Below are 27,195 nucleotides of genomic sequence, written 5' to 3'. Positions count from 1 at the left end.
GTTTTGTCCCCCCTTCACCCACCCGAGTGGGCTCCCCTGCAAGAGGGAGAAGGGGAAGCGGCCTGCCTCGTCGAGGGGCATGCTTTCGGAGAAGGTCTCACGCTCCCGGCTCTCACAGTGGCGGCTGCTGTCACGCCGAATGCCCACTTGCCGGGACGGTGTCGGGTTGTATTTATTTTCCATCTCCAATTGTAGACGTCGGCCTTGCCGGGTTCTGGTGATGCTGGTGGTGTCCGTATTTTCTGAACTTCATAAAACAGTGCGTTTGGGAGACCCGAGCACACGGCACTGCTGGACAGCTCGCTGTACTCTGGTGTCTGGGGAAGGAGGCGCTGCCCAGTCCAGGTTGGGAGTAAAGACGTCGTCGTCCTCTTCCACGGTCAAGTCAAATCATTTGCCTAAAGCAGGAAGGGAATTCTCTTTGATTTAGAGCCAGTTATTTTTATCATCTTTATGTGACTGATAAAAGTAGTAAAATTTTTGTTGTTGAACGTCCAAACAGAAATTTTTGCAGTGGTTGACCAATTCAGATCCACTTTTCGGGGGAGAAGGAATGAAATATATCACAGACTGGTGAGAATCCATCATGTTTTCAGAATTGTGAATTAAGCCCCACATGTCATATTAAACATTTTTTTTAATATTTATTTTTTAGTTGGACACAATACCTTTATTTTATTTATTTATTTTTATGCGGTGCTGAGGATCGAACCCAGGGCCTCGCACGTGCTAGGCGAGCGCTCTACCGCTGAGCCTCAACCGAAGCCCATATTGAACATTTTTAAAGCCCAGAGTGGCAGGTGATTGAGTGCAAAGCAAGGACAGGTGTAAAGTCTTCCTCTCTGGTTGTGCTCAGCTTTCTAGTTCATTCTGAGTGCAGTGCAGACTGGTTACCGCGGATTTCACACCCAGCATCAGCCCATTTCAAGGTTTCCGAGGGGTCCTAGGCCCTTGTTTGGTGAAATGGCTTTGGGTTACTTACTAGCTGTCCTGCTGCTTTGGGAGGATAAATCTCCATTCTTGACATCTTCCGAGAAGGGAGTTGCTTTTTCAGTGGGTGAATTCCTGACTCCAGCGATACAGATATCATGATCTTTGTATTGTCACAACAGGCTGCTGCATCTGTGTTTTCTGGAAGCAACAGGGCCTCCCCTTGGTGGTTTGGAGTTGGTGGGGGGCCCGGCTGAGCTATGTAATGGAATTCTTTCCTTCTGCAGTGGAATGTGATGACATCCTGACATGCCCTGCAGATTACGTGCTTCTGCACACATTTGAGTATTCTTAAAAATTGAACTTTGCCTCGGTCATTCCCTCCTGACCTTGAACTTCCAACAACCACATTTGGCCCTGCTGACCTGTTGGCAACACTGTCATCATCCCGGAACACAGATGCCCTTTAACGGATGCCCGTATTTGGGGTCCTTACAGGCAGAATGCAGCAGTAGAGCACGGTTTACTGACCTCTTGCTGAGATCCCAGGATTTGGGCATTTGCACTTTTGGGGCCCATAAATGAAATATCTGTTCCTCCTCTAGGTTTACCTGCTCTTGTCTAGAGAGAAAATGTGCCTCATCTCTGAAGGAAATAGCTGTTTCTTGAGCTTGTGTCCGGCTCCACAGAGCAGGCATGATTTCCAAATACAGACTAAGATTGAAAAGTTAGGCCCGGGGTTCAGGAGAACAATAAAAGGCATTTTAGCAGCTGTTCTTACGTGTCAGTTGGGAAGGTAGTGTCGGATTCTGCTGAATACTGTTTTCCTGAACTCCCAGGATATAAGAACCCTTACCGGCTTAAAATTTCCTCTCAATCAAAATTGGTGATTTCCTTCCATCATACTTAGGAATCTCTAGGTTTGGGGTTGTTGTGTTTGCTGTAGGGTGGCTGACTGGAAATCATTATTATTTTTAAAAGTCGTTTCAGATTTGGGCTTTTGGAGTGCTTCATTTGGAATAGGTTAGGTTTATCCCTGGTTCTGTTTTGAAAATCAGATCTCCTAGAAACAGCTGTACCCTCTTACCCAGTTCCCAAACATTTTCTGCAAACCCGGATGCTCAACAAGATTGATTATGCTAACACTAATCATTTAATACCCAAGTAGTAGAGAAATATTTGGAGGGAGGGAGGAGGTTGCAAATTCCTGGGAAATTACTTATGGGTGAAGTGGCTGGTCCTTCATCGCCATGGCCTGGTAGAGGATTAGGACAGTCAGTGGACCCTGTGGTGCACCCTCTTGCTGACCTCTGGGTTGCAAAGTTTGGTGCAGAGGTATGTCACTGGAGAGAGGCCGGCAGGAAGGAAGCTCTGGAAACCGGCTGGCCAGGGGTGAAACTGGACCAGCGGGCCTAGACTTAAGCTCACAAGTGTTTTAAGAGTTAGTTGGGGGAAGGCACAATGGGATGCTTTCTTTTTATTGGAAAATAAATGAGAATGAGTGGAAATAAATTATGTTTAATGAACTTAACTGGAAGTAATTGTTCAAGAGCCTGTGAAAGCACAGCTTGGCTGGTTGGCCCTTGGCTGCGGTCTGCAAAGAGCTGAGCAGCTGGAGCACATCTTCCGGATTTGAATGCCCCCCTCATGTGCCCACCCCGACACCTCCAGCCCTGTTCCACTGCTGTCCACCTCCCCAGTGAGAATTTGGGAAAGGTCGTTAAGAGGAGCTGAACTTGACCTTCTAGGCCCTCATCGCTTGGTGGTCTGCTTGGCATGTGCCCAGCTGGGTGACCGTATTTTAGAAGCCCGTGCCCCCAACCCAGGGACTTAAGATGGTTCGAGTTAGTTCTCTGTATATGCGTGTGCGTGAGAATGTGGATGAAAACCGACTACCCGTTTATCCTCTCCTGCCTGCCTGTTCAGTCATTTCCTCCGGAGGAGACTGTTACTGCCTCTGTGAATCCCTGAGAAACTATGAGCCTGCAGAATTTCCCAAATGGCAGGGAGAGTTTGCACCCTTCCTCTTCTTGCTGTTGGAATGGATTTGATCCAGAGGGGCGGGGGAGCCAGCCATAGATAATTTAAAAACCAAATAGGCAGCACCTTCCTGGCAGGCCCCTGGGTGGTGAAGATGGAGCCATGTGGCCTGGACTGGTGGGCACTGTCTGCGGCACCTGGTGGCCAGAGTTGCAGGCGGAGCGCTGCCGTGGCAGGGGGACATTTCATTTCTGCAGCTCTTCTCTTCCCACCTTGTTTCTTTAAGTAAAAACTCAAACCTGGAGAAAGCTTTCCTGTTATATATTATTTTCAACAGTAGCTATCAATAGACATTTTGTCATTAAAAAAAAAAAAAGCCCCATTAGCTGAAGCTGTATGTGTTGGGGGCGAGGAGACCCTGCCCTGGAGCAGAGAGGAATGGGATGGAGGAGGCAGCCCTGTTGAGAGGAAGCCCACCTGGGGCCCGGAGGGAGCCCCTGCCAGCCTTTGCCTCTGTCCATGGAGCAGGCGTGTTGGGAGTGTTGGGCAGGTGGAGACCTATGCTGGCCTCCTACAGGTTGCTTGCCTCCCCCCCTGCGGTGCTTCCAGTGGCCAAGGGGGTTGCCCAGCATTGGGGGACCCCTTGCTGGGTAGGAGGGCCACCTTGGCTGACTGTCGCACCACCCACTGTTGCAGAGCCTGGCCAAAGCAGGACGGGTCGCATCACCAGAGGGCTGTGGATGACTGAGAAGCAGCACCCCTCCTCAGTCACCCCAGCCCCTCCTCCTCCCCAGCCTCTGTGGCCGCAGTGACGTGAGACGTCTATTAACGTTTTACTAGTCGCCATTGGCCTCCGTGCTGCCATAATAGACGGCATCTGGAAAAACACACGGATAAACTATAAACCCATTTTTTATGTAAACCCGGAGCGAGTGGTGGCCCTTCCCAAAGCCCTTACCAGCCCCTCGTGATTTAAGACCACTGAAGACCTTCCGTATCCACCCGAGGAGGGCAAGAGGCTGACAAATGCTCCTCTGTGTGGCTTTTGTTTTATTGTGCTGGGCTCCAAGGCACTCTCTGGCCCCATTTTTCTTCTGCAGAAAGAGAGAGCCAGGGGGTGGGGTGCTGAGGAGGAGGCCGGTGGAGAGACCCGCTAGCAATGGCTCTATTTGTTTTCAGTGTCCGTTGATTAATAGGTTGCGGAGGTGAAAGGCAAGCTTTCATTCCCTTCAGGTTGCCCCTAGTTATGGGAGGTTGAGGGGCTGGGGTTAGAGGGGGCTGGCAGAGGGATGGGGAAGGGCCTTAATCAATCTTTTACTTGCCAAGTCCCAATTTATGAGTAGCATTTGGCGGGTGTGTGGGCGCTGGGCGATGAGGGTGGCATGGCCAAGTTGCAGAACACGACACTTAAGGGTTCTCAAAAGGCCAAAGGTCAGCCATAGGGGCTGCCCCTCCCACTCCCCCCCACTGTAGTTCTGTGAATACTCCAGTCGAAAGGCTTTGTGTGCTTTGAGGGCCGTTAAAGGACCTTTTCTTTATGATTTAACTATTCAATGCTCAAAACCCAGGGAACTTAATGAACAGAGCAGGGGAGGGCTTTGCTTTGGAAATAGCAGTTTCTCCAGGTAGAAAGCAGAAAGCCCTACTAATTTGAAGTCAGGTGAGGATTTGGGGCTTCTTTTAAATAGATATTGTTTGCTTCACTTAATGAGTTCAGTTTTTTGAGTTGTTTTTTTTAGTTTCTTGGAAGCTCAGAACTGACCACATATAGAGTTTTTATTATCAGAATCCCGCTGGGTCCTAATACTGCATGTTTGTATTGGGGAAGCAGAAGCATCCTAGTAGATGTCTTAACCCCCCACTCCCCGCCCCCACCACCCAGCCCGCTGTGCTCCTCCACAGCCAGCCTGATGGTGGTTTTTCCTTTACCCCTGCTCAAGAAAAAAAATCTGCACTATGGCCAGGGTGAGCCTGGAGGAATTGGGGAATCCTGATCTGCTCCTAATGTTGGGCTTGGGGCCGGAGTGTGATAGGCAGGGAACATTGTTTGGTGAAACTGGGGTAGGCCCAGGGGGAGTCACTAGGAGATTTGAGGATTGATTTCAGCTCAGAGTCCTGGAGTATCTGCGTCCAGTTGGGAAGCCTGTCCCTGGCTGATCTCGTGGGGGTGCCTCTCACTCCAACAGCTTGGCAGCCAACCCCATCCCTCTTGGGGTGGCTGCAGTTGCAAGATGTGGAGGTAGGCATGTGGGGCTGCATGGCTTGGAAAAGCCATCTCCCAGGGATGTGACCTGGGAGACACTTACTGCATGGAGCTAATGCCAACTGCTCCATAGGTTTGTCACGAGGTTTCATAGAATAAATATGTCACATGCTCCACATGGAGGCTGACCACAGCCCTGGCTCCCTGAAGCAGGGGCCTCCCTGAACGGGGCTGGGATGGCACCTTGGGTCTGGCGGTTGGCCAGTCCCTTTCCTACCCTCAGACCTTCCAGATGAGGGCCTGGAGCGGTGCGCTCCTAGGTGAGCACCTGGTGCTGATGGTGCTGGTGTGCATGGGCAGCTCTGGATGGTAGTTTGGGAATATGTGGGGTATTTTATGAGAATTTGTTCTTGTGCTTAGAGAGTCATAAATTTCCTCATTCTGAAAGGGTTAAATACTGGTACCTTGGGTGCTTCCTGAAGCGTCCCTTGGCTGTCTTTGATTGTGTACACCCTGGTAGTTCTGAAGGCATGTTGAAGGTAAGGCGATTCCTAAAAGGCTCAGGTTTGGGGTTGTGGTTGTTTGTATGGCAGGCGTTACCACCCTGCTGCAGGGACCCCAGCACCGCCTCTTGACTTAGCTTCTGTGCTGCGCATCTGGAGGGTGGCCTGTGTCCCTCCCCAGCAAAGTCCCTTGTCGCATGTGAATTTTCCTAGAGAGGGGCCCGCAGTTTTGAACACAAGACTGCAGAAGTAGAAGCTGTTCAGAAAGAAAGGGAATGCTGGGGGGGGGGGCGGGCGGGCATCTTGCTATTTGAATTTTTTGTTTTATTTATATTAGCTCTGACTTCTTCAAGGTCCTCACTCACCCAGATTCTCCGGGGATTTGGTCATCTCCAAGTATCTTCTTCTTCTTCTTCTTCTTTTTTTTTTTTTTTGTCTTTGTTTATTTTCAAAAAAATTTTAGCTTCTCTTTGACAATCTTGTTCATTGGCACAATGAAGCAATGAATTTCTCACCAGAGATGTGTTTATTAATGTTACATTTTAGGAAGGGCACGTGACTGAGGAAGGTTGGCCACACATCTTCCTGTGCAGCCTTACCTTTGAAATAAAGAGTGCTGTTTGTGGCTGCATTTTATTTTCCTGTGAATTTAATTAGAGGAGACTGGAGGAGCAGCTGACTTCATCATCATTCATAGCCACTTGGTGATGATGATGATGATGATTAATATTATTATTTTATGGTGCCTGAGATTGAATTCAGGGCCACTTGACCACTGAGCCACATCCCCAGCCCTATTTTGTATTTTATTGAGAGGCAGGGTCTCAATGAGTTGCTTAGCACGTCTCCATTGCTGAGGCTGGCTTTGAACTCGCCATCCTCCTGTCTCAACCTCTCCAGCCTCCTCCTGTCTCGGCCTCCCCAGCCGCTGGGAGTATAGGTGTGAGCCACCGTGCCCAGCTTTAATTATTTTTTTATGGTGCGTTGAGCTGTGCACCAGGCACAGTGCTGAGCACCTTACATATGTGATCTTACTCAGCTTTCCACAACAACCTCTTGAGGTAGACACTTTTTTATATGCCCTTTAGAGAGAGAGAGGTCAGTGTTCCCCTGGTCACACAGACCACTGGAGCAGAATTTACACCTGGGTTTTCCTCGAGCTCACAGCTCTCATTTTTGGACCCTGTGCAAATCCAGTGGGCTCTGAAAGCATTTTACAGGCACTGATTTAACTGAGCTGGTGTCTGTGGGACACTGGGCTGAGTGGTTCTTAAAGGGCCAGCCAGCCCGATCCCTGATTCTAAGTAGGCTGTGTGTGCAGAGCCAGCTGCCCTTGAAGCCAGCGTCTTGTGAGTGGCTTCCTGTCCTCTTCCTCCACCAATTGCAGTTTCTGATTCTTAGGCATTTTTTAGATGGTGCTCACGGCTCCCACAGACTGGGCATTGCAGAGGATGCAACCTTCTAGAAGACACAGTAGTCCTTCCTGAGGAGACAGTTTTAGTGGGGCTCTGAAAGATGCATATCCAGCCCCTGCCATGGGCACAATATGATAAGAAAAGGAAGAACTGTGGGGTCTGAGACTAGAGAGACACAGGCGTTTGCAAGATGAAAATCCTCTCATCATAAAAGCCATCCGGTTAGCTGGGTGGAGCACCAGATAGACCCTGGCCTTGGCAGAAATGACCGCAGAGTTCTCTGTTCTTGGTTGGGAAGCAGTTGTGGTTATGCTGTGGAGGGGCACCATGCCCTAATAGGATACTTATTATTATCATCTCCCAGAGCCAGGAGCACCTGGTCCCCTGGTCCCCCGTGCACTCCTGCTCCATCACCATGCTCTAGAGTTTTGAATGGACAGTAAAAAACTAGTTGGCTAGGCTCTGGTCTCCGAACCACACAGGGGCGCTGGCAGCCATCCCAGAGCTCAGACTGGGTTAAAATTGCTTTCGTACATGTATTTAAGAGGAAGGGGGAGACTTAAATTTTAAATCTCTACACCCACTTCTCTGTTGCCAAAAAATGTGGTCTTCATCTGTTTCTGTGCGAGTGGAGAAAGAGTCCCCCCCCCACTCCCCATCGGTCCTGTTTGAAAGGTGGCTTGGGACTCGTGCTTCTGAACCGCAGACAGAGCCATGTCGCCAGGCCGCTCCTCCCTAACAGTGACAGTAATAACCAGCCCCCATAATTCATAGCCTGGCCCGTGCTAGGTCCTGTGCCAGCGCCCCTGTGGGTTCTCGAGAACTGGGGCTTGGTTCATGATTAGAACTCGCACCCCAAACCCGCTCTGCTTGCCTGGTCCCTGTGGTTCTCTGGCTGGGGCTTCTCACCATGGCGATCTGCAGCAGCCCAGGTGCCTGGTCCTGAGCCTAGAACTACGGGCCAGGTTCCCCCTTGAGATTGCCCAGCCTGGGGATCAGAATTCACAGAAGGCCTCCGAGAGTTGCCAGTGTCCATCAGCCTTGGCAGCTGCTGGCTTCCCTGCCCCCACCAGCCCCTCCTCCTCCAATTGCTTCCTTCCATGGTCCTACTTCCTGAGCAGCCCCCCACCCCCAAGGGGCAGCCTTCCCCCCTCGGTATGTGTGGTTCTGCTGGGGTCACTGTTTTTCTACACTTGCTTTCTTTCATGTCAGTAGTTGCCTATCTTTCCAACCAAACTGGGCACTTCTAGAAGACAGCCATAGTCATTTCCCTTTCCTTCTGGTGTCCATTCTCTACCATCTCTGTCTTCTGCCTGTCTGTCTGTTTCTCTCTCTCTTTTTTTTTTTAAAGTACTGGGGATTGAACACTAGGCCCCTGCAGAATTAAGCCACCTCCCCAGCTCCTTTTAATGTTTGAGACAGGGTCTCTCAAGTTGCCGGGCTGGCCTCAAACTTGTGATCCTCTTGCCTCAGCCTCCTGAGACCCTGGGATTGCAGCATATGCCAGTGCACCTGGCGATGTCTGTCTGTCTCTCTACTCCCTTCCCCTTCTCTTTTCCCAACACCCAGCACACTGTGGGGAGTCATCTGTTCATTCCTTCTCTAGTTGTTCTGAATGTAAATGTTTCCCCTCAAGGTCCCCTCAGTAGCTCCACAGGTACTGCCACTGGCCCAGGCACAGGGGCCCTTTGCCTGGTTGTTCACCACCTGGCCTTGACCTTCTAGCTCCTGACACTAAGGATATGTCTGTTCTCAAAAGCTCCCTCTGCTTTGATGGCTTTTAACTCGGTTATTTTAATTGCAAGATGGTAACCAGGTTTCTGCAAGCGACAACTAGCCCCTTTCTGCGGAATCCTGTGGTTTATAGGAATCGCCAAAGCAGGCTGTTTGGAGGTGTTCTTTTTCAGTAATTCTTTCTGGCTCATCTGGTGAGACATATGTCTTTCTGTGCACGCCCCCCCATGGTGCACTGTGGTGGAGTGTTTGTCCTTCCTGCATCCTGTGCCTTCCTCACCCATATTTTAAAAAAAAAAAAAAAAAAAAGGACAAGAAGAAACCTGGTGAGAACAGACTGCTCCGTGGTCCCTGAGCTCAAGAGGCGCTAGTGGGCAGCATGGAACCTGACTCCTTTTCTTTTAATGCAGTTCCTTTTCCTTGATGTTAATGCAAGTTGCGCCTTCCTAAAAGTAATAAAAGGAAATGAAGACACGTTCTGAAATGAAACTTGACTCTAATCCATTCATCATCTAATACTAGCCTCTTTATCTTCGCTGGTACCTAATCTGGTTAAATGTCCCTGTTGTAGGATTTTAGTGAAAATCCTCTATTGGGAATAGGGTTTTTTGCAATTGGATTACTCTCAGTAAATGGCCCAGTAGTTCGCTTGTTTCAGCTTAATTTTTTCTTTGTGATCTTGCTGGGCTGAGTTATAGCGTAGCATAGAGGAGGGGAGTGGACTAGCGTGGGGTGGGGAAGAGGAGAGCCATCGGAGAGAGCTTCAGGATGCACCTAGAAACATACTTTAAATGCTTCTCTTTCTTTCTTTTTTTCCCCATTTCTCTCTTCTGACCCACCCTGCCCACACACAAAAATACTCGTACTTTGTTTGCAAGAGCCGGCTGCCCATTTCTAAAATGCCTACCTTTTATTAGCCCAATTCATCATCATCCAGTTAATTTATTAGTGGTCCCTGATGACTTCCTAATGAAACTCCTAATGAATCAGTGCTGCGTAATCTGCATAAAATATGCAGGTGCTTGCCGGGCAGTTAGAGCTTTCTGGTAAAGTTCACACTCCCACCCAGAGCCCAAGTGGGGATTTTCATCCCTGAGATCTGTAAAGGCTTGTAGAGTGCCCGCCTTCTGAAGGGCGGGGGGGAGGCAGATAGGGAGGCTCACCGGGTGCATTTGGGTCCTGGCAGTTTTCTTGTAGATGAAGGCTTTCCTTGCTGGTCCCTGCAAAGCCCTGCCTGCCTCACAGAGTCCTGTGGTGGGGGCCTGAGTGGGAGACTCCTCCCCCGTGGGTAGGAGCACAGTAGGGCTGGGAGATGACAGCCCCCGCTTTCGACCCACCTGCCGATGGGAAAAGTGCAGTCTCGGGCTCTGTGCTGGGTGGGGATGGAGAAGACATTTTAAATGCCAGGCTCAGTGGGGAACTGGGAAGTGGGGGACAGGCAGAGTTGAATGCATCTCACAAAATTGAGGTCTGGGGGCGTTGCAGGGCCCTGCTCTGAAGGCTTGGCTCGACGTGTCACTCTGCTCTCTCCCTCCCTGCAGTCGAACAAAGTGCCGGTGGTGCAGCACCCTCACCATGTCCACCCGCTCACGCCTCTTATCACCTATAGCAACGAACACTTCACCCCGGGAAACCCGCCGCCACACTTACCAGCTGACGTAGACCCCAAAACAGGTAGGCCACCGGCTGCGTGCCAGGGCAGAGCACCAGGCGGGGGTGGCGGGGGGGTGGCAGACCTGGGAGGCTGGGAGGGGGCTGGTGGGAGTGGTGGTGGAGGGGCCCCGGTTCCCTCTTGTGAACTGAGCAGGACGCTCTTAGCCAAAGCCTGGTGGGGGGATGAGTTTGCCCTCCCCTCCGGACAAGGCCACTTGCAGAGGTATAGACATGACTCTGTGCAGGAGTGGTCATAACTCCAACAACACTAGAGCCCCAAACAGATGTGGGGGTGGGAGTCGCATTGGCCTCCGTCACAGTTCTGGGAGGGAAGAAGCGGGGCTCGTAGGCCCCAGTTCTCTTGGTGGCCAATAGACTCCATGATGGACAGCCTCAGAAGACCCCGGAGTTGTGCCTTCTCTTTGCTGGTTCAGCTGGGCTCTTCTCCCCTGCAGTATTGTGGGTGCTTAACAAGCCCATTTCACAGATGTGAAAACCCACATCCAGGATCTGTTTCTTATTCTCCCATAGAACAAGCAGTAGGGTCCCAGGCAGCAGCCCCTTCCTCATTCTGCTTGTTGCTGACTACTTTTTTTTTTCTTTTTGGTACCTGGGATTGAACCCAGGGGGGCTCCTAACCTCCCCCAGCCACATCCCCAGCCCTTTTAAAAGATTTTTAAGTTTACACAGGCTCTTGCCAAGTTGCGGAGGCTGATTTTGAACTTTCGTCCTCAGCCTCCGAGTCACTGGGGTGACAGGCGTGCGCCACCACACTTGGCTTGCTGACTGGTTTGTTTTTTTTTTTTTCTCCCAAGGGGAGAGGGCAAGGAGGCAGGGTTACTTGGAGCCCTCCCAAGGACAAGATCCAACTGGGGGCGGGCAGCCACAGCTCCCGGGGGGGGGGTGGCCATGGGAGATCAGCGAAGGCCAGGGTGCCGCTGGCAGGCTGGGGTTCCTTTCCCAGCGAGCCAGTCATAAGAGTGGTTTAAAATGGTGGTTCCACCTCACTTGTCAGAGGGAGCAGTTGGTGTTGGGTGAGGAAGGCTGCCCGGCAAGGCGGCCTTTACTGGCCCTGAAAGAAGCCACACAGGAGCGGGTTTTCACTCCCTTCTGAGCCCTCTTTGTGCTGGTGCAGGACCAGCCTGGTACTTGCATGGCTGGAGGGGGCTGCCAGCCAGCCCCAGGCTCTGCGAGTGAATGGCAGCGTCAGCGTCTGATTTAAATAATGGTAGTACAGGGAATAGCTTTTAAATGGTTATCGTAAAACATATGATTAACGTCTGTGGACTGTTTACTTTTCTTCTGCGAACATTCTTTCAAGTGTGCAAATGGCTCGGTGTAGGGTCCAAGCCCAGCTAATCTGTTTGAGAGAAAGCAATGTCTGCATGAAAATGTCACCCAGGGAGACTTCATTTACAGATTAAAAGCTTCCTGCATGATTTTTTTAAAAAATGAAATAGTTTTTATCCATGAACCCGCAGCTCGTTCCCTTCCATGTTCTGTTGTGACTCTGCGATGCTGCGCACTTGGTTTCCCACCTCAACTGTTCAGAGGAGCTGTCTGTCAGAGTTGCTCCCAGCACTCCGCTTCCTGGGACTTGGTTGCAGGGTGTGCTCCTGTGCAGCCTGGCAGAGTGCTGTGGCGCCCACCTTCAGCACTCACTCCTGTGTGCCTCGGGAGGGCCCGATGCACGGCCTTGATGCACGGTACCTATCAGCAGATAGGATGAGGGCCTACAGCCCCTCAGGAGCAAGGCCCAGAGCTGAGCATGCCGGGCCTCCAGCAGCTCTGTCTGTTCAGTTCTGACTCTCCTGGGCACGGGACACCAGTGGCATCTGGTAGTTCCTGCAGCAGATTGTCTCCATAGAGGTGCTGCCATTCTAGAGGGGTGACTTCTTTTAAAAGAAATCAGAGTAACCTTTCCTCGCCATAGCTCAAAAGATGCTGTAAATCAGAGGAGGAACTGTCCGCAGGTAAGTCAGAATTAAAAGGGCAAAAGGACCCATTCTGAGGGCAGAGTTAGTGTAACTTTGTTCACCTGCTATGTGCGAGGCTCTTTAGATGTTTTTTTTTTTAATTGCATGGAGTCACATAAGGCTGAAATGATCAAGGTGACATTTGCTAAATCTGATTTGAGCCACTCTACCAGTCCCTCTAGAATGAGATAATTGTTTAAACTTAGACTATTAGAAAATGAGACAAATCCTAGTGACGTTCTGCCATCAGAATCATGAATGACCTCATGCTAGGGTTCCGAAGAGATGCCACTCTGCCTCCTTTTCCTGTCCCCATCTCTAGCTCTTGCTCCTCCCTCCCCTCCCTCGCCTGTACCTAAAACACTGCATCTTCTCTCAGGAATCCCACGGCCTCCGCACCCTCCAGACATATCTCCGTATTACCCGCTATCGCCTGGCACCGTAGGACAAATCCCCCATCCGCTAGGATGGTTAGTACCACAGTAAGGAGTTCCATTTTTTTAATTTCCTTTTTGTTTCTTACATGGGCATGTTTATTATTTAGTCTCTGTGTGTGTGTGTGTGTGTGTGTGTGTGTGTGTGTGTGTGTGTGTGTGTGTGTGTCAGAAGGACAGGGTTGGTGGGAGGCCATGGGGAAGATGTTCCATGAGAACACAGGAGAATGAGAACCCTTCAGATAGGTTTGTAGAAAAGGGATGTGGAGACTTGACCTTCTGAACCCACAGTCCCCAGAGGCCCTGTGGACGAGGTGCCCTCAAGATACTTGCAATTGCAGAAGGCTGCTAGGGCTTCCAACTGTTGAAGTCGATGGTCGTCTTCTGCTGGTGGCATCTCCAACTGTGGGGTCATGTCCCTGGGGTGACATGCTGAGTACTCTTTTAGGTATGGCTTCACCCAACTCTGAAGGGTGGCGAGGGGTGGCTGAGTCCTCTCTGCAGTGGGTGGGGTCTGATGTGGGGCGAGGGCGTGGGAACAGAAACAACCTGGTTGTGAAATCCAGGGGTGGGGTGGGGCTCTCCTTTTATAGTCCCAGTGTCCCCAGCCCCTTTGCTCCCGTCACTTCCAAAATCTGACAGTGGAAAGGGTTGTGTGCTGAAGCTCCTGTGATTCTTGGCCTCTTGGGAGATTTCCCCCAACTGTGAAGGATGGGGACAGGCCACTGGAGCACTGAGTGTGTCACACCAGGCCCTCCTGAGTGTCCGCCCTCATCCCTGTCACTGCAGAGGTGATTCACCTGCCCTTTGCAGCCTAACACCACAATATTTTAGAATCTGAGCAGAAAGGCCTTTCATGCCTACGCCTGCTGTGTGTGTGGTGGACAGTGTGCATGAGCAGGTGTGTCATGTCTTGTGATTGTGTGTACGTTGTGTTTCTCCATGTTTATCGGTAACTCCTGCTCTTCAGAAAACATAGGACAATTGTTGAATGCCAAAAGAAATCCTGGGGGCTGGGGTTGTGGCTCAGTGGTAGAGCGCTTGCCTAGCATGTGTGAGGCCCTGGCTTCAATTCTCAGTGCTACATATAAACAAATAAATAAAGGTCCATCAATAACTAATAAAAATAAAAATTAAAAAAGAAATCCTGGTGGAACTCTCAGATTTGGACCTTAGGGACTGCTAGCCATTTGTACCCTTAAAGAAAGTTTGGGGCTGACTCACCTCCCAGTTCCCCTTTATTTCTCTAGTTGAACAGATTCTGCGCTAAAAATAGGTTGGATCATGTATTACCTATACCAAATATCAGCCCTTGCACAGTTTCTGTTTTGTGTTCTTTTTGTTTGGAATAGAAGTGATTTTGAGATTATGACCCATTTCTTCTTAAATAGATGTGATCCAATCCTTGATAGTTCTCAGTCATCCTGGGCCTGGTTTGGCTGATGGGAAGATATTGAAAGCTAGATAAAAAGGAATAGCCAACTCAGACAACCCTCTGTCAGGAAAAGTTGTGTGTCTTTCATGAGGATGCTATTTTGCATGTTGCTGTATTTTTTAATTATTGTAATGAGGTGTGATTGTCTATTGGTTACCCACAATTCTTCTTGGGGACTCTCCCCCCGGTAACTCTTGTCAACACTTGTTAATTTGACAAAAGGCTACAAATTAAGCTCTGTTAATTTAATGTTTTCTCACCGAGATCTAAATACCGAAAGAGGCCCAAAGCGCAACTGAAGTCCTTTGATTCACTGTACTTTATTTTGGTATAAATTTACATTCATTATTGTTTTCCTTTGGATGTGTAGCCCTCAATTAGTGTGATGGCTCCATTAAAGGAAGCTAGACTTCGCCTTTAATTATTACAACAAAACACCTAGTCTCAGCTTGGGGAGAGGGTCTCTATTGACATAAGCAGAGGTTATAAAATTTAATTAGCCATTCCTATCAGATTTATGGCATTCAAATTGTTCTGTGTTTCTTCCCTTTGATCCTTGCTGTACAATCCCCAAGATTTTTGTTCTGATCAAATGAGAATAAAGCTGACTGTGCAGAGAGAACTTTCCCTAGTTCTTCTTTCTGTCCCCACCCCCAGCCTGGCTTTCAGTCTCTCATCATGTACCCCTTCTTTATAGGCAAGGTCAACCAGTGTACCCTATCACGACAGGAGGATTCAGACACCCTTATCCCACCGCGCTGACCGTCAATGCTTCCATGTCCAGGTGAGTTCCAAGAGCCAGGGCCCTGCAGGACCGACTGCAGGCCAGTGCCCTGGCCGGCCACCGTGTGGGTGCATGTGCAGAGCAGGTGTGTAACTAGGCTTCGATCCTAGAAGACACTGAGCCATCGCCTGAACTTCCGGGGGAAGTGATGCCTTTCTGGCTCGAATCTTTGTGACTCAGCCAATGGGAGCTGTGGATGTTCAGAAATTTAGAAGGCAGGATAAAACAGTTGGGGCATGTGGAGCTTTTAAAGTTTTCTTTCTCTGTTGTCCTGAACTAGTGAGAAGGGAGGGAGTGGAGGTCATTTTATTATGGTACAAAGAAGAGTTTTGCAGAACGGTTATTATCGGTTGTTTCAAAGCTCAAATTCTGATTGAGTCAGCAAGGAAGCCCAGCAAACAGCCCCTGCCACTGCCCCCCAGCTCAAAGCAGCACTGCCCCAATAGATGCTGTGTGAGACACCGAGTGACTTGGGTGTTTTCTGGTAGTCATATTTAAAAAAAAATTTTTTTTAAAGTAAAATGATGCTCAATGATACATTTTATTCATCCCAATACAGTATGGCTGAAATATTGTTTAAATTGTTTAACGTGATCACCGTACAGCAACTGTTTATGGAATTTTACCTCTTTTCCCCATATTTAGTTTTTATAATCTGGTCTGTGTACCTGGCCACATTTCTGGTACTCAGTAAGCCACATGTGCTGGTGGCTACCATATTGGCCCATGCAGCTCTAAATCCTTGAAAGATTTTTTAAAAGACCCAGGGCATGTATACATTCAGGCCTCTTTCTATTTAAGCATATAAATATATATACAACATACATACATATCTCCATGTTCTCATTTTCCTTCCTCTAATTAATTCTGGCTAATTTTTCAGTGACTGTTAGTTTATTTACAAACCGGTTGGCAGCAGTATGTTTAAGTAGTCACTAATTGCTCCTAATGATAGTTTTATTTTCTGTTCATCTGATTTTCAGTCAAGTTAATTAAATCGGTGGAGGTTTAGACTTTCCTGATGGGCTGAAACAACCAATCCATTTTGATGATGGCATATAATTAAATTAGCATGCATTACATGGCAAGGATGCTGTCCCCAGCCCCTTCCCTTCTTCTCAGTGGCTTACGTGGGGCACCAGGACCAGAGACAGAAAGCCTGGCCATGATGCCTCTTTTCCTACGTACAAAAGAGAGGATTTTGGTGGGAGAGAGAATGCGAATCAGACCCATTGAGAAAAACCCACCGTAGCCTGTGTAGTGGGTGTAATTGTGCTGTGGGTATGATAACAAGATCATTTCCCACGTGTGATGACATCATCGCAGTTTCAAAATCCATGCCAATAGGCATTAGGCGGGAAGATGCTTTTTTGCGCTCTCTGGACCAGCAAGAGGGGAGACGTCACTCTCGTCAGGGACTGTGGTCCGTGGCCTCACAGAGCGCAGGAGCAGCGCCAGAGCCTCCCAGGAGGGGCGCAGCTTGGGAGCCTCAGCTCCCCTCCCCACTGCTCTGCATTCCCATTGCACCCAATTGTTTTCCGTGTTTATTTATTCTGTGCGTCCAGAGGTTGAAAGCAGTGATGTCGTAAGACAGGGATCGGGGTTAAGCTTATTGATTGAATTATCATTAGGAGGTTAGTCGATGATTTATAGGTGGGCAGGGGGTGGAGGAGAAGAAGGGAGCGGTGGGAAGAGAGAGGTTAGGGGCTGGAGGTGCGCAGGAAAGCGGCCGATTCCCCAGGTAGGCCGTATGAAAGGTAGCTAGTTAAAAAGCGTATACAGCAAATTAAATACATTATTGTGATAATGGGGTGACAGAAGTATGGGTCTATTATACTTATGGCAGTTATAGCAAATGTAGGCAGCTTGCCCTGTTCCAGAACACCCTTTGATATTCATTCTATTCAGCAGCGGGGCCAGGACTTCTCAGAATTAAGTGATGGGTCATTATACTTTAAACACCATGGAGAAGCCTAGATTGGCAATTAAACAGCTCTTGCTGACACTCACTTGTGCCACCCTGTGACCCCCTTTAGATTGAGATGTTGGAGCTCCGGGCCCTCAGCCTGCTAAATTGGTGCAAGGCTCTCCTCCTGACGAGAGCGGGCTCTGAAATCTGCCGGCTTCAAAGGGAGCGAGATCATGTATAAACCATAATGTGGGTGCACCGTGGCTCACAAAAAATAAGGCAGGAAGAGATGAAATGTTACAAGTGCAAGGGGGAAAATGAGAGAATAATGACAAACCTAATGCAACTCAAAGCAGGAGTGTTGCACGGGAAGATGCATCCCACTGCTTGTGCATAAAATCAAGGCCGGCAGATGACATCCAGTTAACAGAAGCGTGTCAACAGTGAAGTAAAGTGAGAGTGAGTAAGAGAGAAGCCCCTGAGACAGCCAGAAACAAAAATTAGTTGTCCTTAACAAGTTAAGGTTCATCATTATATTCTGGCTTGGAGCCATAAAAGCAGACGGGGGTATATAATGAGCTGCTTAGAATTTTTAGGGTGTTTATTGCATTTCATGAAATAGTTGTCTGCAGAAGGGGATTTCTTGAGCGAAGGAATGCACACGGGCCACATCCACGTCCACATGCAGTTGTTCTTTCTCGATGATACACTTTCTAGATCTCTGAATATGTGTTTAGGAAGAGGAACTTAGAAGTGTGTTCTTTATGTCTGCACCCAAAATTTGCCTCCACCCCAAAGTGGCCTCATCATGGTGTCTGTCTTCCTCTGGTATCGCGTGTCTGTCTGTGCATGTGTGCGCACATATACACACACTAGTGTTCACTCCCTCATGTGTGCGTGCATGTATTCTATAGGAAGGGAACGTTTGGTTTTCAGGCATGTCAGGCCTTTAGAACTCACAGTAAAAGCTGCCACTCCACTCATCCCTTCACCCAAAGGGCCTCCAGGAACACAGGAGCACTTCCAACAGTGGGAAGGAGCAGGGAGTAACATGGAAGCCCAAATACCTCCCAAGAGCTTGCTTTCCCTTTTATAAATTTTTGAGGGAAGGTGTTAGAGATAGATTGTCTCTTCACCCCACCTACCCCTTTTGTCCACCCCCATGCCCTAAAAGTTCTTAGTTAATCCTATTGAAATAGTCAAGTAGAGCAAAATTTCATCCCATGCATGCACGATTGTGTCAAAATGAACACCACTATTATGTATGGCTCTGATTCACTAATAAAACGATTAAAAATAAATAAATACATAAAACAATCACATCATCGTTACCAAACTTCAGCATTAGTTTGAATTTGTAAAGGCAGCTCCAGAAGTGGACCATCTCAGGGTGGATTTTCTGAGTCAAGCGTCCACAGTGGCTCTGGGGCCCCTGCAAAAATCACCACTGTCATTGGTGTCTATGTGTCTGTTGATCTGGGTAGATGCTGTTTGATTTTTAGTTTTTCTTATCATTTAACATTTGTCAGATTAACATTCCATTTTGACTAAATGGAAACTAGCTCTGATCCACCGATGGGAAGAACTTTGTAAATGAAGGTTCTTTCTAAGTAAGTGTCATGGTGAAGGACCTCTAGTTCACACAAGAGTTGGCTTCTGAAGGAGGAGGTTATTACTCCTTGGGTAGTGCTTTCGTTGGAAAGCAACCATTGCCAAGGTCTGGGCCCCCCCTCATCTGGACAGCCTCCCTGTCCCCGACTGGCATGGCCTCAGCGGGTGGAGCAGGAGCTGCCATTGTGTGACCTTCTGGGGGTCTGCCCTGTCCGCCGTGCACCCTGCTTTTGTCTACAATGTGTGCTGCTCTGAAGGCGGGGGAAGGAGGACTTCTTGCACTCAAGCATGTCAGGAACGCTCACGAACCATTTGTCCTGTCCAGTTGTCCCTCCACAGATGGGCCCCAAGTGCCTTGAAATCCACTCTTCATGTCCTGGCTCATTTGCTTGGTTGGGAAATGGTAATTCAGGGACTAAAATGGGTTTCAGAGTCTTTCTCAGAAATGAATAGTATTAGAGAAGAAAACACAGACTTTCGTCTTTATCATTTTGATTGTTGCAGAAGAAGCTCTTTAATTGTGTGCAGACCACATAGTAAGTAAAGATGACTTAGGAATTGTACTTTTGAGAGGAGAAAGGGCAGTCAGTACTCAAAACTACGTGTGTGTGTGTATATGTATGTGTGTGTGTCTGTGTGTCTCACCTTTCTGTGAAATGATACAAACATCTTGCGTCCATAACTTACAGGAGCCAAATAGAAAACATTTGAATGTTTCCCTATCTTTCTTCCTCACTCTCTCCCATTCCTGTCAAATGAGGGGCATAGCAACAAAAGAAAAAATAAAAATTTCATTGCACTCCATCAACAGAATGAGGCCTAATGAGGCCTGCATAGCATTGTCAGAAATGTATGTATATTTCAACCACGTTAATATTTTATTTAGCTGTCAATATACAACAAAAGAGTTCACCTTTCATTCTACAGCAGATTAGGACTTAGGAAACTGTCTTCTTAGATGCCACTAATCATGTCTCAAAAACAAGTGGACATGCCGTTTCCGGCAGGTAGCCCAAGCCCGCCTTTCCGCCCAAGTACATCAGTTGGATTTGTCTTTTGCTAAAGATGTTAAAAAATCATAATGTCTCATGTCAGTAGCAATAATGAAGGGGAAGATTGGCTTTAATGACATTATGAGAATCATTATGTTTAATTTATCACTAATTAACGCTGACAGGTTTCATATGCCGTGGGTGGCTTTCATGTGCATGTTACGTGCTGGTTTTTTTTTTTTTTTCTCTTTTTAAAAAAATTTGTGTGTACACATCCCTCCTCATTCATTCATTTTGATTCTGACGATTTACACAGCTTCCTGTCTTCTAGGTTCCCTCCCCATATGGTCCCACCACATCACACTCTGCACACCACCGGCATTCCCCATCCGGCCATAGTCACACCAACGGTCAAACAGGAATCCTCCCAGAGTGACGTCGGCTCCCTCCACAGCTCGTAAGTGTCCCTTGCTGTGGCTCTTCTGTGGCCACAGTGTCTAGTGGTTGGTGGCGGATGCTTCGTGTGCTTGGACTACAGCCCCCAAGCCACCTGGCCCGTGTGGGCTCCCCATGAAGAGAGAGAAGTCGTGCAGTGGTGGGCTTCACCCCTCGTCCCCCTGGGGGTCAGCACAGAGCTCTTTTTTGTGTGTGTTGGGATGGCTTGGGATCTGTAGCCACTTCCCTGCCCTCTCACCCCAAAGTGGGACATTTGGAGCTTTGTTCTGCAAGCTCCGGAGGCAGGGCATGCGGGCTGCTTCCCACGCCTCGGGAAAGTGGTCTATTGGTGAAACTCGCAGTGATTACAGAATCTTGCCCCAGCCCCTCCCCTGGCTATTTTGGCCCCATTTTCCGGGGTGGAAGAGACTGAAAGTGGAAGTGCGCCTTTTATTGGGGACAGCCAGCGAGGCTCGGGTGTGAGGAGTCGGGGCAGCGCGCTCTGGAGGAAGTTGGGCCACGAGGTTGTTTACTGGGCTCTGTGTCCACTTTGTCTGTGTCCAGAAAGCACCAGGACTCCAAAAAGGAGGAAGAGAAGAAGAAGCCCCACATAAAGAAGCCCCTCAACGCATTCATGTTGTATATGAAGGAAATGAGAGCAAAGGTCGTGGCCGAGTGCACGCTGAAGGAGAGCGCGGCCATCAACCAGATCCTCGGGCGCAGGGTAGGCGGCCCCGTCGTGGGGACGAGGGGGAGGAGTGGACACGTCGAGGCCCCGGGAGGTGGGAACCCTGTCCCCCAGCTCCATTTTGAAGTCTTCAGTGGGCTCCACGGAGGCAGGCCCAGGCATTCTGCATAGAATGAGATTCAGAGAGTCATCACCACATTCGGTCGTCCCCACCCCAGAGACGGAGACGAGATGGATGGATGCAGACAGTGCTCTGTCTGAACACTCCTGTGAGCGCTGGCTGTGTCTGGCCGACTCTCTGTGACTGTACCTGAGGCCATCTCTGGTCACACTCGCCTCCCCAGGAAGTGTCGGTCCTTTATCGGTCGTGGTGTGGTTGATGATGTTTTTGCATGTCTTTCTCTGTCCCACCCTGTGTCCCCTCCAGTGGCATGCACTGTCCAGAGAAGAGCAGGCGAAGTACTACGAGCTGGCCCGGAAGGAGCGACAGCTTCACATGCAGCTGTACCCTGGCTGGTCCGCGCGGGATAACTATGTAGGTGGATCATTTGCCATAGGACACTTTCCCTAGAGACGTGTTCTGTGTCCAGTGGGCAGGGAATCGTCACTGTCAGCTTGACTCTGGCTTTAGGACTGTTTATCCTGCCCGCTTCTGGGACCGTTACCATCTGGCCTGGTCCCTGGAGGTGTGTGTCTTGGCTTCTAGTCTAGCTGTGGCAGCATGCTGTCTTTTCTCCAGAAAAAAGGAGGAAGCTGGTGTCTGGTGACCTAGCTCAGGACCCCTGGGATCCACTGGGGCTTCTGCACACCTCCTGGACCACTTGGTAGAGAGGCGAGCCTCTTGGATGAGTGTGTAGACCTTGGAGAAAGGAGACCACTGGGCTCATTCAGAGGGTGCCCCAGAGGGGGTTCCTCAGCAGCCCTCCTAGGGGGTGGGGGAGAGAGTTTCACTCCTCACAGGTCTTGCAGCAGGGCCTGCAGCCTGAAGGAAAAAGAAACAGTGGCCTTACGCCATGGTGTACTAGAAGTAGGAAGCCTGCCTCACCCAGAGAGGGGCATGATGGGAACATCCTTGAAAGTAGCCAATGGAAGTCACCCTGGCCAGGATGGAGGAAATGGTGCGTTCCTAGACTCTGGTGGCTGCAGGTTTGCCTCATTTCCTCTCTGGGCTTTTGGGGAACACCCTAGTTGGAGGATCATTTTACTGATTGCACCAACACCCCCATTCCTCTCCCGAAGGCTTACTGTCCTCTGGAGATTGTCGCTGTCACCATCATCCCCACCCATACATCTTCCCTAGTGGCCCATGGTCTGGGCTGTCTCCCTATATGCCGTCACTTTGCGTGATGCTTTTTCCTTCCGTAATGATTTGCTCTCCACTCTGAGGGGGGCCAAACCATCTTGACGGCAGCACCTTCCCTCCCGTTTTGTGGGGGTTGTGGACCAGTCCATGCTCTCCGCTTGGCGTCACCCAGGGTCAGGAAGCTCTCTGAGGCCATTAACTCATGCGTGATAGAGCCTTGCCACGTTGTGGGGATTCGGAATCCAGCCCAGCACATTTGCTCTGAGAACTTGGTTGGCGTCCACCAAGGAAACCATGAACATGCGCGTGACCGCACGGCCCTGAGTGCAGGCGGCTTTCTGCTTGTCCTGGCCACCTATCTCAAGTTTCCACCCTCGATATTCTTACACCTTTAAGCACGTTCTTGCTCATCTGCTCCTTGCTGTGTAGACCTTAGAGAAGGGAGACCACTGGGCTTAACTGCCACTCCCCTGCCTCTCCCTCTGTCTCCCACTGGCCATAGCTGGCAGCACAGCACCAGCCTGCATTCCTGATGGGCTGAAGCAGGAAGGAGTAGTACTGCTTGGATGGCATGGCTGCTTCACCGAGAGCCCTTGTCGCCTTTGGGTGGGCATAGGGTGACGGCCTGGGACCTCTGCGTGCACCCTCAGCATGTGTGCCCAGGGGAAGCCTTTCTTCTGGAGCTGAAAGGAAGAGGATGAGAAAGTGAATGCTCCCCGCAGGCTTGCTGTCACCCCGCCTGACCCCCAGGTGGAGCGGGCAGCAGCAGGCAGCGTCCACAGCCTGCACACAGCCTTGCGGTTTCAGGACAGGTATTCTCCTGGTTGCAGGCCGGAAGTCGTTAGAGTTATCCACAGCTTCTACTTGCTGCACACCCAATTCTTGGAGTAATCTAGAATGGTACCATCCAGTGGAATTCGGCTTTTCTACAGATACCATGGCCCTGCTGGACTTGGGGGTCACAGTAGGGCTTCTTGTACAGCTGTGCAGGCCAGACTCTGCAGTTCAAGGTTGTGCTGTTTATATCAGGGTCTGTGGCAGTGGTGCCCCCTGGAGTTGTGCAGGGTGAACTCTCCACGAAAGGACAAGTTCAGTTTTGTGATAGCTTCGTAAGAATGGTGTGTTGGACTTTCCCCAAGACTTTCTGTGATGTGCTTCCTAGGTTTTAGAAGGTCCCAGAGGCACTTGATGTGACTTCTGCTCAGTTCCACATTCACAATGTGGCTTAGTGTGATTGGGAGCTCCCAGGGGACTTGAAGAGGTTTGGGAGAAGGTCGGGATTTAGGGCCATGTGTCTTCCTTGAGGTGGTGTCAGGTTCCTGATGTGAGGAGAGGAGCATGGATACACTCTGACTCTGTCTTCTTCCACGCCTGGGGATTAGTCAAGGGGCAAAAAGTGCGGAATAGAAGGTCATGAGGATTGGGGCTGTTGGGAAAACTTTTCTTCTTGAGCTCCCTTGCACTAGGAGTTTTTGCAAATTACCTTTGTCCCTGAAAAGTCCTAACAGTTCTTCTGAAAAATGCCTTCTGAGCTTGCCCCTTCCACAGCCCTGATATCATCCAAGGAGTGACGGAACCTTTCTATCTCAGGAAAAAAGAATTGAGTGAAACCAGGCATGTCTGGATGCCCAGGCTTGGTCCATTCTCTAGAATAGAAAAGAAGAAATAACTCAGTGCCATAGTTATGCCTCACCCCAGCTTCATTTCAGAACATGGGTTTCTTCCCGCCTCTTTGACGTTAGGTGAAGGAGATAATCCTTTGCCGTTTGCTCACCAGTTTCCTCTTTCTTATGCCTTATGTTGGGCCTTTTCTTTCGCTTCTTCGTTGAGCAAGGTCCTTCAAGACTAAACAGTGTGTATTAGCTTCCTCATGTCCCTTTCCTATTAATTATGTCCCTGTCCTCTGAACCCCAATTTCCTCAGTCATAGCATCTCAAACAGACAGCTCCCCGGGGTCAGAGGAGGAGCCGGTGCCTTTAGAATCTGTTGTGGGGCATTGGAATGGGAAGTGGGTACTAAAGCAAAGGCCTGGGGGTGCAGATGCCGACACCCCTTGAAGGTGAAACCTTTCTACGTTAATTGAAACTAGACCTAGCTACTGGATCCCAGACAACCACCTTGTACTTCACTTCATTCTCTTGGTTTTTGTTTTTGTTTGTTTTATAATTGTACACCAAAGAACATAACATGCTTAAACAGGAGTGTTGATCAAAAGCCAAAACACATTTCCCGAGTGGCACAGGCCCTGTGCCCCAGGAGAATAGAGCTACCTTCTCAAAACAGTGCTCTCAGCTCTCGGATGGAGCAGAGCCCCATGGCCTCTCTCTCTGGAGGTTCCTGCAGTGCCTAACCCAGTCTCAGTTCCTGTCCATTATTGTTCTTTTCTCTTCGACTGCGTCACCATTCGTGAGAAACTTTACGCAAAGATAGCGTTTAGGTATTATGGAGCTCCCAGGATGTAAGGCCACTGGAGTGCAGTTCCCGTTCAGCCGCCAACTCATGGACAGGGTTAGGGCAGTCCAGGGAGGGGGCAATGAGCTTCAGACATTGGCCCACAAATTCCCTCCAGTTCCGCAGCCACCCTAGCAGGCAGCCAGGATTCCAGGGAGGCCCAGGCTGGAGAGATGGATGGCTCCATGCAGTCCGTCATTGTTGGTCTTCTAGCAAGGGCTTCCATGCAGGGCCAGTATTGTTATGTAGTGGGCAGCAGAGCCCTGAGTCGAGGGTCGGGGTGACGAGACTCCTGAGTTTCCAGGCTGGCCCTCCGTCTTGCTGTGCCACTTGAGAAAAGTCTGTGAAATTGGAATGGCAGTGATGCCTGGTGTGTAGGTTGTCATGAGGATTAAAGGAGTCACTGTGCCCACTGGGTGCTGGCCACTGTCGCCAGGCAGTGTTCACCATCCTCTTCACCCGGCTGGTTTGACTTAGGATTTTTCAGCTTCTTGTCATGTGAAGACACACCCATACAACCATTCTGTTTTCTACTTTCAGTAAAGACATGTGATATTCAGTGCTTTATTATGATGGTGGGCTTGAGTCAGATGATTGGAGACAGCTGTAGGCTGTTGCAGGTGTTGAGCACATCTGAGGTAGGCTGGACCTGAGCTCCAGGGCTCAGGAGGGAGGTGATCAGATGCACTTAGACTTAGCCACATTTTTAACTTATGATGGGTTTCTTGGAGTACCACCCCATCAGAAGCCAGAAGCCAGGGAGCCTCTGTATAAGACAGGCTAATGGGGGAACTTGCCTTCTCTGTGGATGTCTACCCAGCAGGTAACTCCAGGCCCTGTCCCACCTACCACCCAGTCTCTTCAACCTGTGCCCAGGAAGTGCCCACTATAGCTGTCCTTCTGGATTCAGAATGGGGGAGGGCAGCTCTCTGCCCAGCCTGTCACGGAGAGTGTCTAGCAATCTGCTCCTTTCTGAATGATCCCTTTGGTGGAATGAGATGCCCTGGCTCAGGTCTGAGATGAGCAGAGGTATCTCTGCCATGCTCCACCACCCACTCATCCCTCCTCTACTCCAGGAAGCGTGTATCCCTCTGGCTGGAATCAGAGCTCAGGGGCATCGGGGTGAAAGGGATGGGAGGTTGGACAGACTCCAGGGGACAGGTGAGGGTGGAGGTGGCAAGAGGGTGCCCCCTCTGCCTTCTTCCAGGGGAGCCCAGACGCCTTCCTCCTGCCTTTCTTGAACTAAGCCGCTGTATTTCATCTGTTCATCTAGGGGAAGAAGAAGAAGAGGAAAAGGGACAAGCAGCCAGGAGAGACCAATGGTAAGTCAGGATACTCAGGATGGAGGAGGAAGCGGTAGCTGGAGGGCCACTCTTATGCCAGGCTTCCATCTGGGGGGAGGCAGGAGAAATTCAAGGCCAGGACATGGGGTGGGGCATCTTAGGCAGCCTTTTTGTTTATGCATTTTAATTAATTGCTTCATGACTGCCCTTTTAAAGCTAGTAACATCCATTGTTGCATGAAAAAGCACATTGTAATTCTAGTGGAATGTGTTTTTTAAATAACTGCAAAGCCTGTAACTGGAGAGCAAGCGGCAGGCATGCCTCTGCGGGGATTTAGGCAGTCTGCTTATTTTGTATGTGTCTGAGGAGGGATGAGGAGGGGCTAGGGGAGTAGGAGGGGTGTGAGTGCGGGGGTCTTAACTGGGCTGTTCCTGAATGTTCTGATGCATGCCTTTACAGTGGTAAATTGCACCCATTTTAAATTAAGGAGGTTTGTCATTCTCTAGAAGGAATTAGAAATACTGCATAGGCAATCTCAGAGGTCCCTGGGAGAAGACCAGGCTTTTACAAACAAACAAACAAAATTCTTGAAGGCTTTGTATAATTTGTTCTTTTTTTTCAGAACACAGCGAATGTTTCCTAAATCCTTGCCTTTCACTTCCTCCGATTACAGGTGCTAATGTCATTTTGAGTCATTAAAATAGTTGATAAACTGTTTTTTAATTTTTCTTGCCGTTATAGTTTTATTAACATTAAACACGTATGACATTTGAACATCCTTTAAAATGACCATCTACACGGTGTCGTATGTTTCGGTAGATTTTTTTTTTTTTCCAGTTGCTTTTGTTGTTTTTTTGAATTTAATTTAACTTCTGTTTTGTTTATTTATTTTTTTCCATAACAGTTGTTTAAGCAGCAATGACAGTGATTTAGAGCTGAACTAACTGTGCAAATTGAATATGCAGTATTTCTTTAAAAGAGACTGGTAAAGAGAAAAAAAAAATATGGAAGGAATTCAGTAATAAACCTCCTTAATCTAATGGCATTTTTTTCATGGCTCCCACTAAGTTTTCTCCCACAAGCATGCATCCGCAGTATGATTATTTTTTTCCTTTGCTTTTTTATTTTATTTTATTTTATTTTTCTTCCCTTTTGCTTTTCTGCTTATAATTTGCAAATCCACTAGCATTTTACTGACCATTGCCTGCTTCAATGCTGCTGTGAGCTTCTAACTAACCCTTAATGGCTCATCCACACAGCCTGTTGACCTCATTCTGTTTCTCTCTCAATATTAACGAAAAGAGATTAAAAAGAAAAGACGAACATTCCAAAAGCTGCAATATCCCAAGACCATGACCCTTTTCTTTCTTTATTTCTTTCTGTTTTGTTTTGTTCTGTTCTTTTTATTATTTGTAGTTTTTTTTTCTTTTTTAAACTGTTGTCCTCTGAGAAGAAAAAAGCATGTTACAACTTAAT

The 27,195-nt window shown here is 49.0% G+C and overlaps 1 protein-coding gene across 47 annotated transcripts in view; it reads left to right on the top strand.

Annotated features, from left to right (window-relative positions):
- The window catches only part of Tcf7l2 (transcription factor 7 like 2), a 187,642-nt gene that overhangs the window by 152,433 nt on the left and 8,014 nt on the right, over positions 1–27,195 (top strand). For 14 of the 47 annotated variants that reach the window (XM_078047165.1, XM_078047129.1, XM_078047427.1 and 11 more), the window contains 8 exons: positions 10,307–10,439; positions 12,774–12,876; positions 14,961–15,047; positions 19,876–20,016; positions 20,559–20,718; positions 21,110–21,217; positions 25,710–25,758; positions 26,342–26,392. In XM_078047165.1, coding sequence (XP_077903291.1) covers positions 10,307–10,439; positions 12,774–12,876; positions 14,961–15,047; positions 19,876–20,016; positions 20,559–20,718; positions 21,110–21,217; positions 25,710–25,758; positions 26,342–26,392 — 832 coding nt within the window. The remainder of the gene's footprint in view (positions 1–10,306; positions 10,440–12,773; positions 12,877–14,960; positions 15,048–19,875; positions 20,017–20,558; positions 20,719–21,109; positions 21,218–25,709; positions 25,759–26,341; positions 26,393–27,195) is intronic. The other 33 variants (XM_078047252.1, XM_078047585.1, XM_078047859.1 and 30 more) reach the window with 6 other exon arrangements.

The sequence above is a fragment of the Ictidomys tridecemlineatus genome, chromosome 1, assembly GCF_052094955.1.
Source record: "Ictidomys tridecemlineatus isolate mIctTri1 chromosome 1, mIctTri1.hap1, whole genome shotgun sequence".
Classification (NCBI taxonomy): domain Eukaryota; kingdom Metazoa; phylum Chordata; class Mammalia; order Rodentia; family Sciuridae; genus Ictidomys; species Ictidomys tridecemlineatus.
The sequence above is the reverse complement of the archived record's forward strand: the minus strand, read 5'-3'. Positions and strand labels throughout refer to the sequence as shown.